This window comes from Leucoraja erinacea, chromosome 40, assembly GCF_028641065.1.
Source record: "Leucoraja erinacea ecotype New England chromosome 40, Leri_hhj_1, whole genome shotgun sequence".
In the NCBI taxonomy this organism is placed as follows: Eukaryota; Metazoa; Chordata; class Chondrichthyes; order Rajiformes; family Rajidae; genus Leucoraja; species Leucoraja erinaceus.
This window is the reverse complement of record NC_073416.1, coordinates 2753565-2775166: the sequence shown is the minus strand read 5'-3', so window position 1 is coordinate 2775166 and position 21602 is coordinate 2753565. Positions and strand designations below refer to the sequence as shown.

The 21602-nt window shown below is 40.6% G+C and overlaps 1 protein-coding gene across 1 annotated transcript in view; it reads left to right on the top strand.

Moving 5' to 3' along the window:
• The first annotated feature begins 10514 nt into the window (after positions 1-10514).
• os9 (OS9 endoplasmic reticulum lectin) overlaps positions 10515-21602 on the top strand; it is a 33156-nt gene continuing 22068 nt past the window's right edge. The window contains exon 1 of the mRNA XM_055664576.1: positions 10515-10711. Within this exon, the coding sequence (XP_055520551.1) occupies positions 10568-10711 (144 nt within the window). The 5' untranslated portion in view covers positions 10515-10567. The remainder of the gene's footprint in view (positions 10712-21602) is intronic.

Below are 21602 nucleotides of genomic sequence, written 5' to 3'. Positions count from 1 at the left end.
AGAAGGATGAGAGGGAATCTCATTGAAACATATAAGATTGTTAAGGGTTTGGAAACGATATAGAGGCAGGAAACATGTTCCCAATATATTCACAAATCTATTTAAGATAAGAATGGAACCTAATACTGAAAAGATTATATTTGGAGTAACGGGAGACGGGAACAAATTAAACATATCCCAAAATTCATTCATTAATTATGGGTTAATAACAACAAAAAAACTCATACTTAAATTTTGGAAAAATGCTACTATACCAACGCTTAAAATGTGGATTAGTAATATGTTGGACACAGCACACTTGGAAGAAATGAGACTACTCCTAATACATAAACAAGACCAATTCTTAACGAGTTGGTGTCCATTTATTGATTTCTTGGATTCATGTGGTGCAACAGTATCGTAAAAAATAAAAGTTTCAGGTATGGATGAAAGATGATCAATAATATAAAAACTCATCTCCTTGCGGTGATTTGATAATCTCCCTCCTGCTTTCTTTTCTTGCATATCTCTTTTCCTCCTTTTTATTCACACACACTAGACTCTCCTCTATTCTTTACTATCTCTTTCTTTCTTATTTCACTCTTTAAAAAAAAAAAATGTTGTACAGAGAATGTATTATGTTAACATAATTTTGGGAACCTGTAAAAAGATACCACTGTATTGTACTTACTTCTAAAAAAAAAAAAAAAAAAAAAAAAATTCCCGGGATGGTGGGACTGTCATATGCTGAGAGAATGGAGCTGCTGGACTTGTACACTCTGGAGTTTAGAAGGATGAGAGGGTGTCGCATTGAAACATGTAAGATTGTTAAGGGTTTGGACACGATAGAGGCAGGAAACATGTTCCCGATGTTGGGGGAGTCCAGAACCAGGGGCCACAGTTCAAGAATAAGGAGTAAGCCATTTAGAACGGAGACGAGGAAACACTTTTTCTCACAGAGAGTGGTGAGTTTGTCGAATTCTCTGCCTCAGAGGGCAGTGGAGGCAGGTTCTCTGGATGCTTTCAAGAGAGAGCTAGATAAGGCTCTTAAAAATAGCGGAGTCAGGGGATATGGGGAGAAGGCAGGAACAGGGTACTGATTGGGGATGATCAGCCATGATCACATTGAATGGCGGTGCTGGCTCAAAGGGCCGAATGGCCTACTCCTGCACCTATTATTTATTGTCTATTGTTACAAGCGAACAGGTTCAAGGATCTGACTAGTAGAATGGAAAAGGCTCCCTCATCTGTTTAGTTACAAATCAGTTCTATTGGCAAGAGAGGACAATAACAAAACTTGTCTTGGTCTGTGCGGCACAGTCTGTGCGGTTACAGCAGCACACCTCACCCTCTCCCTCTCTCAAGTCACGTCAAGACATGTTTATTTGTCACATACGCACACGAGATGTGCAGTGAAATGAAAAGTGGCAATGCTTGCGGATTGTGCAAAAAAAAACCCTACAAAACAGAATAGAACAGAATCAGAACACACAGCAAGTGAGGCAGCATCTGTGTCGAGAGGAGTGGAAGGTCTTCAACCTGAAACAATGACTCTGAAGAAGGGTCTTGACCCAAAACGTCACCCATTCCTTCTCTCCAAAGATGCTGCCTGCCCTGCTGAGTTACCCCAGCGTCTTGTGTCTATCTAGCATCTGCAGTTCCTTCCTCCACTGTTTCTCCTCCCACCTATCTTGCTGAGTGTTTCAAATAAAACAGTTTCAGGAGAACACAGTAAAACCTGGTTGTGACTGGGGTAAATAAAAACTGTCCTTTCTTCAGACAAGTGGATCACTCAAAGATGTGCATTTTCTTTTCAGTCTCATGGTTTGCTGCACCCTGCTGCATTAGGGAAGTCCCCAAGTTCCACCTTCAATGAGAGGAGACGTCACCTCCTTCCCTCCACTGCCCAGGGACAGGCAGAGGGGGATCAGCTTCCCCAGAGTACAGGCATTCAGAGACTGCACTCATCCCTACAGAGGTCTCCCTGGCAACCTGCTGCTAGGAGCACCAAGCTATAGCCCTGGAGAATCTCTCTTTTGCCTTTTGCAAAATAACTTGCTTCCTGTGGGCACTGTTTCCGCACCAGCCTGTCCAGGTTCCTCTCACTCCCCGGGAACGCTCTCCCACTCTCTCCCATCATTGCAGATGCCATCTTCTGCTGCAAGAGGTAAACATATGCCCCTGTCCCGGTTAGGAAACCTGAACGGAAACCTCTGGAGACTTTGCGCCCCACCCAAGGTTTCCGTGCGGAGGTTCCCGGAGGTTTCTGTCAGTCTCCCTACCTGCTTCCACTACCTGCAACCTCCTGCAACCATCTGCAACCTCCAGGAACCACATGGAAACCTTGGGTGGGGCGCAAAGTCTCCAGAGGTTTCCGTTCAGGTTTCCTAAGTGGGACAGGGGCATTATGCAGACACAAGACTGCAGATGCTGCCATCCGGAGCAAAAAACGGGTTGCTGGAGGAATTCAGCGGGTCAGGAAGCATCTGTGGGGGCAAAGGAATGGTCGATGTTTAAGATGTAGACCCTGCATCAGGGTCGATAGTGTGAAGGGGAAATAGTCAGTGTAAAGAGGTGTGTGGGGTGGGGGTTGGTGCAGGAGGGGGAGAGGCAGGTAGGAGAGAGCTGGATACAAGTGAGGCGAAATGTTTGGCAAATGGAGCCAGGTGGTGGGAAGGTGGAGATCATAATCATACTTAATTAGTCAAGTATGTTTTGCAACATATGAGGAATTTGATTTGCCATACAGTCATACCACTAAAAAGGACCAGAACACACAAAACACATTTTAACATAAACATCCACCACAGTGACTCCTCCACATTCCTCACTGTGATGGAAGGCGAAAAAAAAGTTCAATCTCTTCCCTTCTTTGTTCTCCCGTGGCTTCCGTTGAGGGGGTAATCTTGGCTCCCGTAGCCGGCGGCGTTTTGGGTCCTCGCGTCAGGGCGATCAAGCTCCTTCATCGGGAGGGGAATCTCAGCTCCCCTGCGCCGGGTGATCGGACCTCGGGTCGAAACCTTCTGCGCTGTTTGGAGCTTCCCGACATCGGTCTCTACCCGAGACTGCGAGCTCCTCGATGGTGAAATCCGCAGGCTGCGGTTGGAGCGACGATCCCAGGCAAGGGATCGGCTCCGATGGTAAGTTCCCATCCCCGTGGTGGGGCTCCAAGTCAGTCCCGAGCGAGGCCTCCAGCCCCATGATGTTAGGCCGCAGAGCAACCGGAGATACGTTCCGGAAAACAATTGCATATCCGGCAAGGTAAGAGACTGAAAAAAAGTTTCCTCTGACCCCCACCCCCCACATAAAACAAACCAGAGAACATTAACATAAACATTTAAAACACACCAACAAATAACAAAAAAAAAGACAAAAAGGCCAAACAGACTTGGCGAGGCTGCCCCCTGGTGGTAACAAAGGCTGGGAGGTGATAAGTGGGGTTAGCAAATGGGGCTGGTTAATCTTACATTATGGCAATGCACAGATTACGTCTGCTCTTCGATACTGTCACAACTGAAAGAAGTGCTACATTTCCGCAGAGGATGCCAGGCTGAACCCAGTGTGCCATTTCACCCGGATGGTGCTTACTGTCAACCTTGCGATTAGCTTCCTTGCTCAATGTGCAACCTTCAAAAACAGCTGGGCCGCAACAGTGCCTTCCCACCACAATAAACAAAACAGCATCAAGCAATTGAGGCCAATCTTTGATAGGGCAGATTAATTACCAAAAGAAATGGGATCGTTGGACCAAAATATTATGTGATTCATCAAATATTCAACACAGGTCGGATAGAAAGTTGGATATTGTGAATCCCCAAGTCTATTTACATTTCTGTAATACTGATGCCACCCTATGGTATGCCATGGGTTTGTGATTTTAAAGAGCAGGTTATTGAATTGCAGGAGAGACAAAATGGAGACACAAGAGACTGTGGGTGCTGGAACCTGGAGCAACAAAGAACCTATTGGAGAAACAATTATTTTTCCCTCCATAGATGCTGCCTAACCCATTGAGTTCCTCCAGCAGATGTTTTGTCGCTGGAGACACAAGTCGCAGTGTTTGAATGTTTGGTGTTCCATACCAGATGTGTACCACTCCGAACCTGTGCTCAGCCACGATGTGCCAGACCTCAAAGGCACACAGAGAGAACTAGGTCAGGTTGCCAAGCCAGATGCACAAGAGATGCTGGCTACAGCAGGCCACTCCTAGGATTCACCTGTCATGAGAAAAAGATCATGAGGTGTTAGTCCACCTAGTGGTGTCCATTGTGGGGGGATGATTTTTTGTCTGTAAGGTAATAATCCTGTTAGTCTTTGTCCAAGATGGCTGCCGTGGAGGGAGAGTGGACGCTGGCACGCTTTAGCTGCCGCTGCTCTCTCTTCACATTGTGTTTTTGATTTTTGGTTTTGGACTGAATTCTGTTTTTAATTTGTGTTTCTGTGATGTCTTTATTACTTATTTTATTCTGATTATATATTTATATTCCTGTTAACCTATGTAAGGTGTCCTTGAGATGTCTGAAAGGCGCCCAATAAATAAAATTTATTATTATTATTATTACAACGAGACAACGATACCAGTGTCTCCACAACTGGGATTCGTAGCGTGTAGTGCTAACCCTTATGTTTGACAAGGCCACAATAAGCACATTTTTAGAGTCATTTATCCTGCAAATGAATGTATACATGTGATGTCTATAGGGTGATTTCACCAAAGGTCAAATGAGCGTAGATCCCCCCTCACGTGACCGAAAATTTTAACTGGAGGACATCTCTCAGTTTGGTACGTGTAAGTGAATGGGGAAACACGCACTTTCCCACCTGTTAAAAACATGGAAAACGGCAGATTTTGGAGCTGAAATTTTCTGTGCTAGTCGGGGTGACCGTGAAGCACAGCGACCTAAATTTTCAGGCAAAAAATAAGATAGAAAGTGAGGTAATTACAAGAGGGAACTGAAGGTAGAAAACAGCGGAAGTGAACAGCAAACATTTGCCGTGGTGATTTAAAGATCCAAAATATCGGGAATTATCGCGTTTGCTCGCTGAATTTCATCAAAAGTAAGGCATTATTAACTTACTTTTGATGAAATTCAGCGAGCAAACGCTCACGGTCACCCCGACTAGCACAGAAAATTTCAGCTCAAAAATCGGCCGTTTTCGATGTTTTTAACGGGTGGGAAAGTGCGTGTTTCCCCATTCACTAACATGTACCAAACTGAGATATGTCCTCCAGTTAAAATTTTCGCGTGTATATGTTGTGTTCTATATTTGTTTTGGGGTTTTTTTTTTTTTACTCTTTATGTCTCCTCCTGGTAACTTTTTTTTAATTTTTTTTTTATTTTTTCTCTCGGCTGTCACGCACTGGTTTGATAAACTCATATAAGAAAAGACAAAATATGAAACGGTATGTAACTTTTTATGAGGATTCACCAAGGGGGAGGAGCTCAATGTATAACAACATCACGGGGGTCGATACATTTTTTGCCATCATTGATGGCTATTCGTCCTTAAGGTATCTTCCCTTAGATACCTTAATAGCACCTTTTTTTTTAAAGCACAATTTTTATCTGTTTAATTTTTTTGAAAGCAATTGTATATCACATTCTTTTTTTCTTTTTCTAAGGCACTTTACAAGAAGGAGATGCAATATAAATCTAATGAACCGGGATGACCACCCAAGTCCTAAAATTCTGAGGTATTTGGTTGCACCATATGATTCAGGAATATTACCCTGATTACAATGCAAGACGATAGACAAATAAAGAATGGAGGAATTACATTTTGTAGTTGGAATATAAGGGGTGCCAACGAACCAATTAAGAGGGGTAAAATTTTTGCCCAACTAAAATCGTTGAAAAGCGACATAATGTTTTTGCAGGAGACCCACATGAAACAACAAACACAAATAAGATTAAAGGCGAATTGGATAGGCCAAACATACTACTCCTCATTTACTTCTAAATCTAGGGGTACAGCTATTCTTATTAGGAAAGGTATTCCTTTTAAATTAAAGAATACTATATCAGATAAAGAGGGAAGGTATACTATAGTCTCGGGTGAAATTTATGCAACCCCACTAACTTTGATAAATATTTATGCTCCGAATTTTGATAACCCCCAATTTTTTGATAAAATTATTGATATAATATCAGAGTTTAATTACCAAAATGTGATAATAGGGGGGGACTTTAACTGTGTTTTAGATTCATATCTAGATAAGTCATCAAAACAAAAGAAGAGTAATTTAAAATCTAAAACTAGCGAACTTCTAAATACATATATAAAAAATACTAATATAATAGATGTATGGAGATCTGCTAATCCAGTTGGAAGGGAATACTCGTTTTACTCTCCGGTGCATAAAACTTATTCAAGAATTGATTATTTTTTAGTGGACATGAAATTAATGCCTTATACAAACAACCCAACATACCACATTAGTAGTATCTCAGATCACTCTCCGTTGACATTCTCAGTAAAATTTGAGGGAATGCCGGGTAAAAAATTTTTTTGGAGGTTTAATACACATATTTTAAATGACGTGCAAGGATATCAATATTTAAAACAACAAATGAAACTTTTTTTCGATACAAGTGATATACCAGGTACTTCGCCTTCTTTATTATGGGAAACTTTTAAGGCATTTATGAGAGGAATTATAATTTCATACCAAAGTTTTCAAAATAAAAAGAATAAGACAGAACAATTGTTGTTAGAACAAGAAATCAGACAGTTAGAATTGGATAATGCCAAAGATTCCACGATAGATAAACACAATAAGATAGTATTACTGAAATTTAAACTTAATCGAATTTTATCGGCAAGAGTAATAAGACTATTCCAAATTACAAAACAGGAACATTTTGAGTTTGGTGACAAGCCACATAAACTTTTAGCTCGCCAATTGAAAAAACAAGAAAGGGAAAATACTATAACCAAAATTAAATCAGAGAAAGGCGAATTACTAATATTACCTAAAGATATTAATAATAGATTTGCCCAATTTTACCAAAACTTATATACATCTAAAATTAAAATAGAAGATAGTAAAATAAAAACATTTCTAGATAACTGTAATCTTCCAATACTGGACCCTTTGGAACAAGAGGAACTAGGAGCTCAAATTACAATCAAAGAAATAAGTGAAACAATAAAATCGTTGAAAAATGGTAAGACACCGGGACCAGATGGTTTTAATAATGAATTTTATAAAAAATTTCAGGAGATAACGGCCCCTTATTTATTTAATTTATACTCCCATGCTTTTAAAGAAAACAAACTACCTGAAACACTAACAGAATCAACTATTACGCTTATTCCAAAAAAAGATAAAGATTTAGAAGATCCGGGCTCGTACAGAGCTATATCACTTTTAAATACAGATCAGAAAATTTTAGCAAAGATTTTAGCAAGTAGATTAAGCAAATATATTAGTAAACTGATAAACCCTGATCAAACGGGGTTTATACCTAAAAGATACTCATTTAATAATCTGAGACGCCTGTTTAATATAATGTACTCGCATAAAGTAGAGGAAGAAGATATATCAATTATTTCTTTGGATGCAGAGAAAGCATTTGATCAGGTAGAGTGGCAATACTTATATAAAGTACTACAAAAATTTAACATGGGAGAGAATTTTATAACATGGGTAAAATTATTATATGATAAACCGATGGCAAGAATTTTAACTAATAACATGTTATCTCAAAAATTTCAACTATCAAGGGGTAATAGGCAGGGATGTGCACTATCACCCCTGCTATTTGCCCTTATGATAGAACCCCTGGCTGAAAGTATAAGAATTCATCCGAATATTCAGGGCTATAATACCAGGGACTCAAAGAATAAAATCTCATTATATGCAGACGATATACTTTTATATATTACAAAGTCGCAAACGAGCATACCAAATTTATTAAACTTAATAGAGGAATTTGGGTCTTTTTCTGGATATAGAATAAACTGGAACAAAAGCGAAATCATGACATTAAAACCTCAAGAACCTACACACTTACTGAAGTTCCCCTTTAAAATCGCAACAGAAAAATTTAAATATTTGGGTATTCAGATTACTAGAAAATATAAAGCATTATTCAATGCTAATTTCATACCTTTATTAAATAAACTTAATACACGGATTAAATTTTGGAAAACACTTCCCTTATCATTATTAGGTAGAATAAATGCAATAAAAATGATCTTCTTACCACAATTACTATACCTATTTCAGTCTATACCGGTATATATACCAAAATATTTTTAAAAAAAATTAGACTCTAACATTACAAATTATATTTGGGACTATAAATCACATAGAATCACAAAAAAACACTTATGTAAACCAAAAGAGGTCGGGGGACTTTCACTTCCGAATTTTATGTATTATTACTGGGCAGTGCATATTAAGAATATGATTTATTGGTTGGATAGTTCTACACAACAGACAGAATGGATAAAAATGGAGAAGGAGGATTGTCATCCTTGTAATATAGGAACGATCCTCTTTTCCCCAAAAAAACTGAATAACACAATATATAAGAAGAACCCAATTATATATGGTACAATAAGAATTTGGAAACAAATAAAATTATCTTTAAAATTAAGAAATCTATCACTGTTAATGCCAATTGCGAATAACCCTTTATTTAAACCATCTCTTATTGATAAGACATATAACCAATGGGAAAGTCTCGGAATTAGAAGGATCAGGGATATGTATGAAACAGGAAACCTACTATCATTCCAACAACTACAATTAAAATTTAAATTGAAAAACAACCAATATTTTAAATATCTTCAGATTTGCGACTTTGTGAAAAAATATATACAAGGATATCAAAAAGTAACTCCTGACTTATTGGAAGAAGCAATGAATATTGAAGCTGACTCACAAAAATTAATATCCTATTTATATAATAGTATTCTAAATATAGACCTACCATCGACAGAGGTACTTAGAGAAGAGTGGGAACGGGAATTAATGATAAAAATTACGAAGGTTAAATGGGAAAAATACCTGATATATATTCACAAATGTTCAATTAATGTAAGACATAATCTAATACAATTTAAAATTGTACATAGATTATATTATTCAAAAACAAGATTGAACAAATTTTATCCAAATATATCCGCCACTTGTGATAAATGTCTAGCCCAAAAGGCAACTATAACACACTCCTTAGTTTCCTGCATAAAACTTTATAGATTTTGGAATGATATTTTTGAAATATTTACAAAATTATTCAAGACAAGAATGGAACCTAATACTGAAATGATTATATTTGGTGTAATGGAAGATGGGAATAAATTGAACACATCTCAAAATCTATTCCTTAATTATGGTTTAATAATAGCAAAAAAATTAATACTTAAATTTTGGAAGGGTACATCAATACCAACGCTTAAAATGTGGATTGCAAGTATGTTGGACACCGCTCATCTTGAGGAAATGCGATTCCTCCTAATGGATAAATCAGACCAATTCATAACGAGTTGGTCTCCATTCGTCGTTTTTTTGGAATCATATGGTGCAACACAATTGTAAAAAATAACTGTTTCAGGACTGGACGAGGGTTGGTCAAGACTATAAATAATGATCTCCTTTTCTTTTCACTATTTTCTCTCTCAACTTTCTTCATTTACTCGTTTTCTTTCTTCACACACTATATATTTCACATTTTTCTATCCTTTACTATCTAACCTCTTTTTCTTATTCTCATCTTTTAAAAAAAAAAAAAAAAAAAAAAAAAAAAAAAATTCGGTCACGTGAGGGGGGGATCTACGCTCATTTGACCTTTGGTGAAATCACCCTATAGATTATTTCATCTTATTTCATAGATTACTCCATCCTATTTCCTTTGCTCCATAGATGCTGCTGCACCCGCTGAGTTTCTCCAACATTTTTGTGTACCTAACCTCCAAACCCTGCGCACAACTTTGGGACGTGGGAGCACCACTGCGTGTCGCCCTATTTAATCGAGCTGAATGTGTTTTGAACGTGTACTTTTCATGAAGGAAAATGCACTTGAGTCACCACTGCAGTGCAACGTGATCAGCAAAAGTCAACGAAGGAATGGCCACGACCACGCCACGACCACCATCCTGACTGACAATGGCAGCAAACCAGTTGTCACGCGAACAGTGGCTTATTTATCCACACCACTGACAAATGGGACGAGACAAAAAAGTGTTGACCCGGTCTAACTTCTTGACCCGTTATAACAGCGAGGGGGAGGGGGAGAGGGAGGCCGGTGTCATGAGTGACAACAGTGTCACCCAGTCAATTTGTGACAGGATCTCCGGTCAATTCGCCCGCTGGAGCTTGTTCAAGCAGGTTAGGTTCAAAGATCTTCTAGGTTGACTCACGCATCCAGTGCCCGGGGAGGCGGGGAAGAAGGGGGGAGGGGTGAGTGGCGAGTGGCGAGTCATTATCTGAGTGACGGAACAGTTGAGCAATTACCGACGGGCCTGGCCCCGCGTCATGGCATGATTGGCTCCACCTGACCAATCGCACCCGCGGGGAGGCGGGACCAAGCCTGATAAAGTTCGGGTGAGAAGTCGCGCGCCTCCGCGATGTTCCAAGATGGCGGGCACAACAAGCAGGCTCCTGCTTGTCACCGTATGGTCGGCGCTGGTTTTGTGCCTCTCAGCTTTCCTCAACATCGAAGAACTGAACGAGATGAAGTACGGCATCGAGATCCTCTCGGACCCCATCATCAAAGGGCAGGTGAGTTGGACAGTGCTGTCATGGGGGGGGGGGGCACGGATGCCTTTAACCGGTTGTCGACCCGTTCGCCCGGCGGCGCCCGAGGATGCTCGTGTTGTTGTCTACACTTCACCTTTAACGTGGTCTACTTGCAATGTCCAGTTCACTTCATTGTTGATGAATCTAAATCATTTTTGTTCAAGCACGCATCATGGGCAGGTAGTGATGGTGTGACATTAGGATGTCAATATATTAACAAAAAGTGGTAAAAGCGAAAATCTGCTTGTTGTCTTTTAGGGGATGGACTGCCCGTTTTAATTGTTTTTCTCGTGTGTGTTTTGCGTTGTGCAGTAGACTTTAATCCAAATTGAGAAAGATTAAATGAGGTGTCATGCATTATTTCGGGTGCTGGTCTAAAGTTGAGGTTGTTAATGTAACGTGAAGTCAAATAGTCCGCTAAAGTATCCTTTGTTACAGTTTGAAAAATAATATGTCGAAGAGATTGACCCTTATCAGAATAGATAAAGTTGCAAAAGTACGGGTACTACTATGGCTGTAAATTATTTCCGGACTCCTTGAGGTTGTAAAATTGTTAAGAGAATCCGATTTTTTTTTTTTAATGTAATCTCGTATCCTTCGCAGGTGTCTGATCAGCAAAATTAAAATATTGTGGAATAAGATGTATTTTATTCTTTTCCCCTCTATGGGTGCTTTTGTGTGTTCGGTGTCCTTATACCTTGGGATTGTCCATATGGTGTGTACTTTTTGACACCAGTGGAAATAGCACAAGCTATAGCCAAAAGCATGTAGCATTTTTGTTTTGTTTACTTTGTATGGCCAGATAAGGAATTTGCTGAAGCAGTGGTAATATCTTATTACTTTTCTTCACTCCTTCTTTCAAGGGTATATCCAGCAAGTAAATCGATGGCATGACATCTGTAATTTCAAGGTACTTGGTGTCACAGCCTGTGTGAAAATCTGAGAGCACCAAATCCCTGACTTGCTGCTTTTGCAACTCAGTATAACTCTTGGAAAGATAATTTGCAGAAGCTAGCAATAATGTGTCCTTGTAACACAGAAGACTGGTCATTTAACATAGTGAGCTATTTGTGTCAATGTCGGGTTGTACAAGTGGTTGAAAAATCCCACTGGCACTTCGCCATATATGTTCACAAATGAAAATTGGCCACTTAAGTTACACGCCAGAGGGTATCCAATGATACACTGATGGTAAATGGTTAATATAAGGCTCCGACAAATGTGTTTGATAACACGTGCATGGTAGATAGTCTGTCATAGCGCAATGCCTTAACCCGATACATGCTTTATAAAAAACAAAAAGCTGGAGAAACGCAGCCGGTTAAGGCAGCATCTGTGGAGGGAATGGGAAGACAACGTTTTGGGTCAGGACCCATCTCACTGGAGTAGGGAAGAGAAAGCAGATAAAGTGAGGTGGGGGCAAGCCTGGTGGATACAGGTCAGAGGGTGGAATAATTGGCAGATGGGTGGAGTCGGTTACAAAGGCTAGAGGTTTAAAGGAGGCAAAATGATGTCTGATAAGGAAAGAAGAGGATTAATTTTTAAATCTAATTATACATGAGTGCAATCAATCACAGATAAAACAGTGAAACGATTATAAATAGATCCTCTTCTGGGGCAGCACGCAAAGAGTCGCCATGTTCCAACGCCATCTTGCAACTTTCAGCTCTCTGAAGGATCTTATCTTGGCCTAAGAAGATATGCAATATCCTTTTTTTAATTTCAAGGCACATTGTCCTGGTGGCACTAGATTTGTGAAGTAGGGGTTGGTGTACATTCTTGGCCATGGCTTTAACGTGGCTGTTCCAGGACAAATTGCTGGTGATATTTATTCCTAATTTGACCATTTCTACTAAGGCTCCATCAATATATACCTGGGTGTATATGTACTGCTTTGCCATTCACTGCCTCCTGTCCCAAACTACTTAACAGCTGGTGAAGGACGTTTTGCTGTCAATTTGCACATCAAATTCCCAACAGACAGCCAAGAGATCAGAACAATATAATCTGTTTCTTTTTAACTTAAGTTGGTAGAGACCAGGGCACCAAGCAGAATAGCACTGCTGTTCTTTGAGCATGAGCAATATATATAAAACATAAAATTGTAAAAATACAATGCTCCCTCTGCTGGAAATAATTTACAACATTCCTATACCTGACCTGTAATCAAGTAACATCCCAACTACAGTGCACACCGATCGACCTTGCATGACTCTGTGCTGCTCTGGAGTGTTAGCCCTCCTGTCATGCACTCAAATTTCTGCGATGAAATTTGAACCCACTGCATTTCACTGAGAGCTAAATACATTTTAAAGTGGTTGTGTTCAGAAGATGCTGTTTCTGTCTTGAACGCGAGCAACAAATAGTTGGAGGATTGGAGAGGTGGGTGAAAACGGAAATTCTTTGGAGTCTCGCATTGCAAGTTCATTTAAGGTGGGCTTAATGGATATTTTGTGCAAAGCTGATATTTGAAAGCAGGGTGTTTACGAAAGAACTGCAGATGCTGGAAAAATCGAAGGTAGATAAAAATGCTGGAGAAACTCAGCGGGTGAGGCAGCATCTATGGAGCGAAGGAATAGGTGACGTTTCAGGTCTCGACCCGAAACGTCACCTATTCCTTAGCTCCATTCATTTTTTTTAAGGAAAGTAGATGTTCATTTACTGTAGATGTTCAATTACTGTTCAGTTAACAAAACATTTTTCTTGGCTTTTTTAAGTTACTGGATCTGATTTAATTCACAATGTGGATACAGTTGTGGGGATACATTGTAACCTTGCGCTGGCTTGATTGAATAGAAATTGATTGAATAATTAAGTATTTTTCTTTCTCTAGATACTGACTGACCTGCAGTGCATTTCTAGCACTTTATTTTAATTTAACACCACTTTTTAAAACCAAATAAAAATGTAAATTGCTCAGCCACGACGACTAAATGCTATGCTCGATCTGCTGTCCTTGTTTGGGACTGAAATGCAAGATATGTTTTAACATGAACATGAATAGTTAATATAAATGTTATAGGATTCCTTGAATAGTATGATCAGAAATCTTGAAATTACCTTTGGAACACTTTCCAATAGTTCAGGCATGTAGTATTTTTTTTCTCCATGGTGCTTCAGCCTTTTGTTATTGATAATGTTTGTTATTTTTAGTATACTTCGGCTCATGAGTGCAAAAGAAAAATCTGTTCCTCAATCATAACTTTTCTGTAATTAATTAAAATACCGATGATGATGCAAAGTTGATTATGTATTAACATTTAAAAAAATGTTATTTCAATCTAATGGGATAGAAAAAGTAAGCATTTCATGTGTTAAGAGCATTATGTGTTTCTGGGGTCATGCCACACTGAAACAGGCTTTTCAGCCCAACTTGCCCATGGTGACCAAGGTGCCCCATGGACACTAGTCCCACCTGCTTGTATTCGGCCCATATCCCTCTAAACCTTTCCTATCCATGTACCCGTCCAAACACCTTTTAAATTATTCATGTGTTCAAGAAGGAACTGCAGATGTTGGAAAATCGAAGGTACACAAAAACGCTGGAGAAACTCAGCGGGTGCAGTAGCATCTATGGAGTGAAGGAAATAGGTGACGTTTCGGGCCGAAACCCTTCTCCAGAGAAATTACCTCCTCCTACAGCTCTTTCCATATACCCACCACCCTCTGAAAAAGTTGCCCATCAGGTTCCTATTAAATCTTTCCCTTCTCATCTTAAATCATTGTCCTCTGGTTCTTGATTCCCCACCTCTGTGTAAAAGACTCTGTGCATCTTCCTTATGTATTACAATCGTGATCGTATACACCTCAAGAAGATCACCTCTCATCCTCTTACGCTCCAAGGAATACAGTCCTAACCTGCCCAACCTCTCCCTGTAGCTCAGGCCCTCAAGTCCTGATAATCTCCGCATAAATTTTCTCTGCACTCTTTCCACCTTAACGACATCTTTCCTATAACAGGGTGACCCAAAACTGAACACAATACTCCAAATGTGTCCTCACCAGCACCTTGTACAGCTGTAACATAAGATCCCAGCTTCTATACTCAAAACCCTGACTGACTACCACCCTCCCAAGAGCCTAACATTTACTGTGAAGGCCCTGCCCTGGTTAGAATTCCCAAAGCACAACACCTCACATTTATCTGCATTCAAATTCTATTAACCATTCCACTGCCCACATGCCCATCTGATCAAGATCCTGGTGCAACCTTTGATAACCAGCTTCGCAGTCTACAATGCCCCTCACTTTAGTGTCGTCTGCAAACATGCTAATCATGCTTTGTATGTTCTCAACAAAATCATTGATTTTAATGACAAACAGCAATGTGGCCAGCACCAAACCCTGGAGGTTGTAAATGTCTGAAAAGGAGGTTAAATGGAAGTATTGAGATTAATAATTTCTCAATGTGTGTTTTAAATTATTTTAAGATCTATCCAAGAGGTGTGCAAATACATTGTGAATTAAATTCCCAAATAATTGCTGTTAATTTTGCATTAGGTTGCATGGGCTTGCAGGACTGATTCTTGATTCTATATTCTACACACGTGGCCAGGCATTTGGTATCTGCTTATGTGGGTGGCATTAGCAGAAGAATTAGCCTGGTTCTATCATTGAGTGACTAAAATTCAACTTGCGTCCCGGTGTATGCAAATGACAGAAACCGCAGTTGGAAAAAATTTGCGTCTGTTTATTTCTAGAACAGTTGACGTCATAGTCTCAGTTTATCGAGATATGTGCAAGAAGAGAGAAGTTGATGTGCAAGATTGCGTGCAAAACTGAAATGTGTGACACAAAGCTGGAATCGAAAGAAGAAACGAGACATTGTTCATTGCAAAATGTATAATATAGTTGGTCTAATGCATTAATTACTTCCAACTAATGAATACTATTTGAGGAGTTTTAAGGGGGAATTTGATCGACTATCTTCAAGATTATCAGTGATTGCAGGCCAGTGGTAGATGCCATCAATTAAAGACAGTCACTAATAAATCCAATGGGAATTCTGGAGAAACTATCTTTACTACAGATTGGTTAATGTGAAATTTGCTATCAGAGTGAGTAGTTGAGGTGAAAAGCATTCAAGCACTTCATTATACTAGTGGAAAAATAGCACAGTTATTACTGGCGGAATTAGATGAGGAGACTCCTGGGGAGCATAAACGCTGATAAGTTAGAACAAGTATTTGTTTTTTTGTGTGCTGGTTTTGATGCTGCAAGTTTTTCTTGTGGGGTTGGGAAAAGCTGGACAAAAAGAAAGATATTACTCTATTTCCTGCTGCACCTCTCATGAATGCTTGGACCAGGATTCCCAATGAAGCTCATTGTGAGATTTCCTGTGACGACTAGATCTTTCTCTGACTGTGCCAGACAGGAAGTTGTGCAAATATGTGGAGAACTTGCCTAAATCCTCAGGGTATTCCACCCACCAGCCTCTATTCTGTGTCGTCTAACCCTGCTTTTATTTCTTATTTTTAGTTTAGTTTAGCGATACAGTGCAGAAACAGGCCCTTTGACCCACCGAGTCTGTGCCAACCAGCGTACCCTGTGCATTAACACCATCCTACACACGCTAGGGGCAATGTACACATGCACCAAGCAATACCTGTACATCTTAGGAATGTGGGAGGAAACTGAATATCTCGGCGAAAACCCTCACGGTCATGGGGAGATTGTTCAAACTCCGTATAGACAGCACCCATAGTCGGGATCGAACCCGGATCTCCGGAGCTGCTAGTGCTGTAAAGCTACCGTGCTACCCACATTCTCTTCCATCCGCCTGTTCACCCCCAATGTCCAAAACACCTTACAAAAGCATGGGAGTTGCCCTCCAAACTACACGTCATCCTGACTTGGAAATGTATTGCTGCTCCTTCACCGTCAGTGGGTCAAAATCCCTAACATCATTGAGGGAAAAGCCACCCCACAAGGACTGCAGCGGTACAACGTGACAGCTCGCCACCACCTTCTCAAGGGCAACCAGGGATGGGCAGTTAAATTGTATTATTGTTATTGTATTATTGTTTAGTTCAGAGATACTGCATAGAAACCAGCCCTTTGGCCTGTCGAGTCCACGCTGACCCTCTATCACCCATTCACACTAGTTCTATATACACATCCACTCCCAACACTCTATACAGGGGCCAATTAACCTCCAAACTCGTATGTTTGGAATGCGGGAGGATATACTGGTGCACTGGAGGAAATTTGTGCGATCACAGGGAGAACGTGCAAAATCCACACGGAACGCACGTGAGGTCGGGCTCGAATCCAGGTTTCTGGCGCTGTGAGGCAGCAGTTCAACCAGCTTGGTGTCTAATTGTACATTTATTTGTTGTGTTATTGGGTTTAATGTGCCTGTAACACTGTAGTAGCTAAGAATTTCATTGATCTATTCATGACAATTAAACACTCTTGACTTGTTTCTGTGACTTGGCTAACTGGTGGTTAAACTTGCTGGAGAATTTTTGTTGTCCTCAAATATCCTTAAGGGCCTGTACGTGGTGATTCACGAGTTCTCCCGAGTTTTCCCCTGATTCTAACTCGGAGAATGTCCATAGTGGGTCCATAGGAGTTTGTGGATGTCTCGTAGCGGCTTGTTACGAATAACGGTAGGTACTCGGGAAATCCGGTAAACTCGTGACGTTTTTTCAACACTGAAAAATGTACACGAGTAAAAAAAAATACTTATGATGAAAAAAATGGTTACTTTTTACTCGTACAAGCCACTACAAGACATCCACGGACCCGCTACGGACATTCTCCGAGTTCGAATTAGGGGAAAAACTCGGGAGAACTCTTGAATTACCTCGTACAGTGGGACAGGCCCTTAGTAGCATTGAAAGTTGACATGTTCTTCTCTGCAGCTTTATGCTTCAGTGAAAAAACACAGCTCTTCAGATCTTTACATTTGTTCTTAATTTTTTGTGCCTGTTTCTGCCTCGGGTGCAGATGTTATTCTAGTGGTTCACCAAACATTGTGGCAATTCTCTACTCGTGTGGTCCTATTTGTGGGCTGGCATGCATGCATGTAGCACCAAATGTTTGTTGTAGATAGGAAGGTATATCAACATGCTTTATAATTTGTTGCTGTTGGCTTTCAAAGTTGTCGGGAATGATTTGTATTGTAGTTAATGGCTGGTTTCAAGTTCCCCAAGTGCATTTCGTTAGCATTGCTTTATTTGCCAGCTGTGATGTGGCGTGAAAGGTTGCCTGCCTATTTAGTCCATGGTGCTGCCAGTAAATATACATAGTAACTATGTCGTTAATTTAAAAAAAATTCATTGTGTCAGCCGTATGTTGTGATAGCCGGGTAACCTTGCGTTGGAAGGCATTGCACAATAGTATGAGATTTGATCCCATGGTATTGTGTTAAAAGTACTGTCTATAGTTTCTGTAAAGGTCAAATCTACAATTGAACCAGGCAAGAATAGATGTAGTTGCTTTATCCTTCATTTTTGGACTAGGGCTCCCATTCAGAGTTGGCATAATTGTACAATTCCACCTTCATGTCAAATCTCGTGACTGCTTTGCTGAAAGTGGCAAAGTGAATTGAAGTATTTAATATGTGTGCAACTCTGCTCCACACATTGCATTTCTGATGGAAATACCCTGATTTGACTGACCAAAATTGCTGCGGTTTCTTTGATTTGGTTCCGTTTCCCCTGCTCCTGAAATAGATGCCCTTTAATTGTTGTTCTGTAGTGCAGTGGACTGTTGTGAGTCCTGACCCACATGCAACTCATTGTTGAAAGTGTTACCAATCGGGTAATGCATGTGTTTTTTATTGCTTTATCTGAAATAACTGTCCTGCTGTGCACTATTTAACTGACATTTCGATTGTTCACTCAAAATGTAAACATTGATTTATTGTCAATATAAAGTTGCTAATTAAAGCAAAGAATCTAAAGAAATATGCCGAGCTTTATTTACACAACCATTTTTATAGATGGAACATCATAATAATATGTTTTATTGTCATTGCACATAAGTGCAACGAGATTTGGGTATGCAACTTCCATCCGACATCATAACTTAAATAACTACTAAATTTTAGGTTTATGGTATGCCATTGTGGTAAAACAGCATTCCATATCATGTGTGCTGCAATTTGAATCCCTGTGCAATGTTGTACACAGCGTGTTCAATACTGACATTGGTAGTTATTTGTGTAGCTTTTCCTCCCATGGGCACCATCTGCTATTGCATTGTCAAGTGTATACAACCCAGTAGACTCTGACTGGATGTTAGTCCTAGAAATTGATCTGCAATCGGGCATTGTAATCACTCCACTTTTAAATCTCTGACATGTTCCTGATGTTGGGGGAGTCCAGAACCAGGGGCCACAGTTTAAGAATAACGGGTAAGCCATTTAGAACGGAAACGAGGAAACACTTTTTCTCAGAGAGTGGTGAGTCTGTGGAATTCTCTGCTTCAGAGGGCGGTGGAGGCTGGTTGTCTGGATACTTTCAAGAGAACTAGATGGAGCTCTTAAAAATAGCGGAGTCAGGGGATATGGGGAGAAGGCAGGTACGGGGTACTGATTGTGGATGATCAGCCATGATCACATTGAATGGTGGTGTTGGCTCGAAGTGCCGAATGGCCTACTCCTGCACCTGTTGTCTATTGTCTAAATCAGTGGTTCCCAACCTTTTTTTGGCCATGCCCCACCTAATCACCTCTAAAATCCTGATGCCCCCCCCCTTGCTTTCCCTTGAGAGAAAACAGAGGAAATAGATATTATAAGGGTAACTTAGCAAAAGCTCTTTGAATCGCATTTCTAAATCCAATTCAATAAATAAGGTTCTCCCATGACCTCGCGCGCTTCGTGCGACGTGCATGAAGAGCGATGGCGCGGTGATTATGTAATAACTACACAATAAAGACCTTTTTTACCCCCAAAAAAATATTTACTCAAAATAACATCTGAAACATAAACTACATATGTTTACCTGATGGAAAATCCAAAAAAATTAAAATCGAAAATTTGGACCCAGACCTCCTCAGTCGCGCTCAATTGCCCCCCTTAAAAATCAAATTGCCCCCCTGTGGGGCGTACGCCCCACATTGGGAACCACTGGTCTAAATGGTCCAGGATGATGCATTGCTGGTGGATTGGAAAATCATTCTAGTCCCAGAACCAGCCTTGAGAACAAAACTGTTGAAGAGAATGTACAATTGAACATAAGGGGCAGCATATTGGATGGTGCCATCATCTGAACAGTTGCGATGGAGACTGAGAAACTGGGAGTGTAGAATGGAGTCTTTGGAGGAAGTTGGGTAGAAGGAGGGAGAGTTATGTTAGCTGTGGGCTTGTGGTGGCTAATGATAGCAAATCATTCCCCTGAAATGGAATTGCGAGGTTAATGAATGGAGAAAGGTAGGAGATGGACCGTGTGAAATCGGCACATTAGGGCAGCTGGTATAGTCGCTGCCTCATGGCGCCAAAGACCTGTGTTTGATCCTGACCTCGGCTGCTTTCTGTGTGTGTAGTTTGCACATTCTCCCTATGACTGAGTGGATTCCTCCCACATCTCAAAGACATGGGTTTGTAGGTTAATTGGCCTCTGTAAATTACCCGGAGTGTTGGGGAGAGGTACGTGGGACAACATCGAACTAGTGTGAACGTGGGCCAAGGAACCCGATCTCCATGCTGTGTCTTTAAATCAATGAATCAGTTGAGATGATAAAGGTAGAAAAAACTAATAGAAACCCACTCAGAGATGGACATTTCTGCTGGTGGTACATGAAATGGTTTTTTGTTCTCTGAAAGTGCATGCTTGAATTTTCTGTCATCGTGGACGAGCAAAGAAATAATATCTGCCTCGGTATTCTTTGAAGTCTACAAATAGATTTGCATTTTGTCAGCTGTTTACTAATCTCGGTAGTGTAGCAAGTCTGGAGGTACTTTGTTAAGGGGCTGTTCCACTTTCCCGAGTTACGAATTCTCCCGAGTTTTCCCCTTGCTTCAAACTCGGAGAATGTCCGTAGGAGGCCGTAGGCTTTCGTAGATATTTCATAGTGGATCGTAATGCCAGCCGTAGGTACTCGGGGCATCAGGCAAGTCAGGAAAAATAGCCCCGAGTACCTACAGCTGGCTATTACCGTAATTCTCCGAGTTTGAATCGAGGGGAAACTCGTGAGTAACTCGGGAAAGTGGGACCGGGCTTTAAGATGCAAAACACTGGTAATACCATGCATATACATTGTGCTTTGTACATGCAGCTGTTGGTGTTTTCTCCTGGGCAACGCTGAAATATAGCCAGTGGCTTTACTGTGATGTCAATCAAATTCAAAATATTCAAATCTGTGCTGGCACTGATGACCAAAGTCATATGATCAGTGAAACTAGCAGGATGACTAGGGTGGGGGAGGGACGGTGAGAGAGGAAATACAATATTCATCCTAGGTTGTAAGCTGCCCATGCAAAATATTAAGCCATGGCCAACAATGGACCATTGTGGGCTCCACCTTTCCCAGATCATCGGTGCCGTCTCTGATAGTTCTTGTTCTATGTACTTGTTCATACCTCTAGTTTCCCTCCTCCCCTGACCCTCTGTCTGAAGAACGGTCTCAACCTGAAATGTCACCTATTCCAATTCTCCAGAGATGCTGCCTGACATGCTGAGTCACTCCAGCATTTTGTGTCTAGAACATATTCAAATCTCTACGCTGCCATCAGGGAAACAAGCTCTCAATTTATCTCTGTGCAAATATTGGCCTGGGTTTGTTTGTCAGTATGGTTCATGTTCATAAGTCTTGGGAGCAGAATTAGGCCATTCGGCCCATCAAGGCTACTCCATTCAATCATGGCTGATCTATCTTTCCCCCTCAACCCCATTCTCCTGCCTTCTCCCCATAACTTTTGACACCC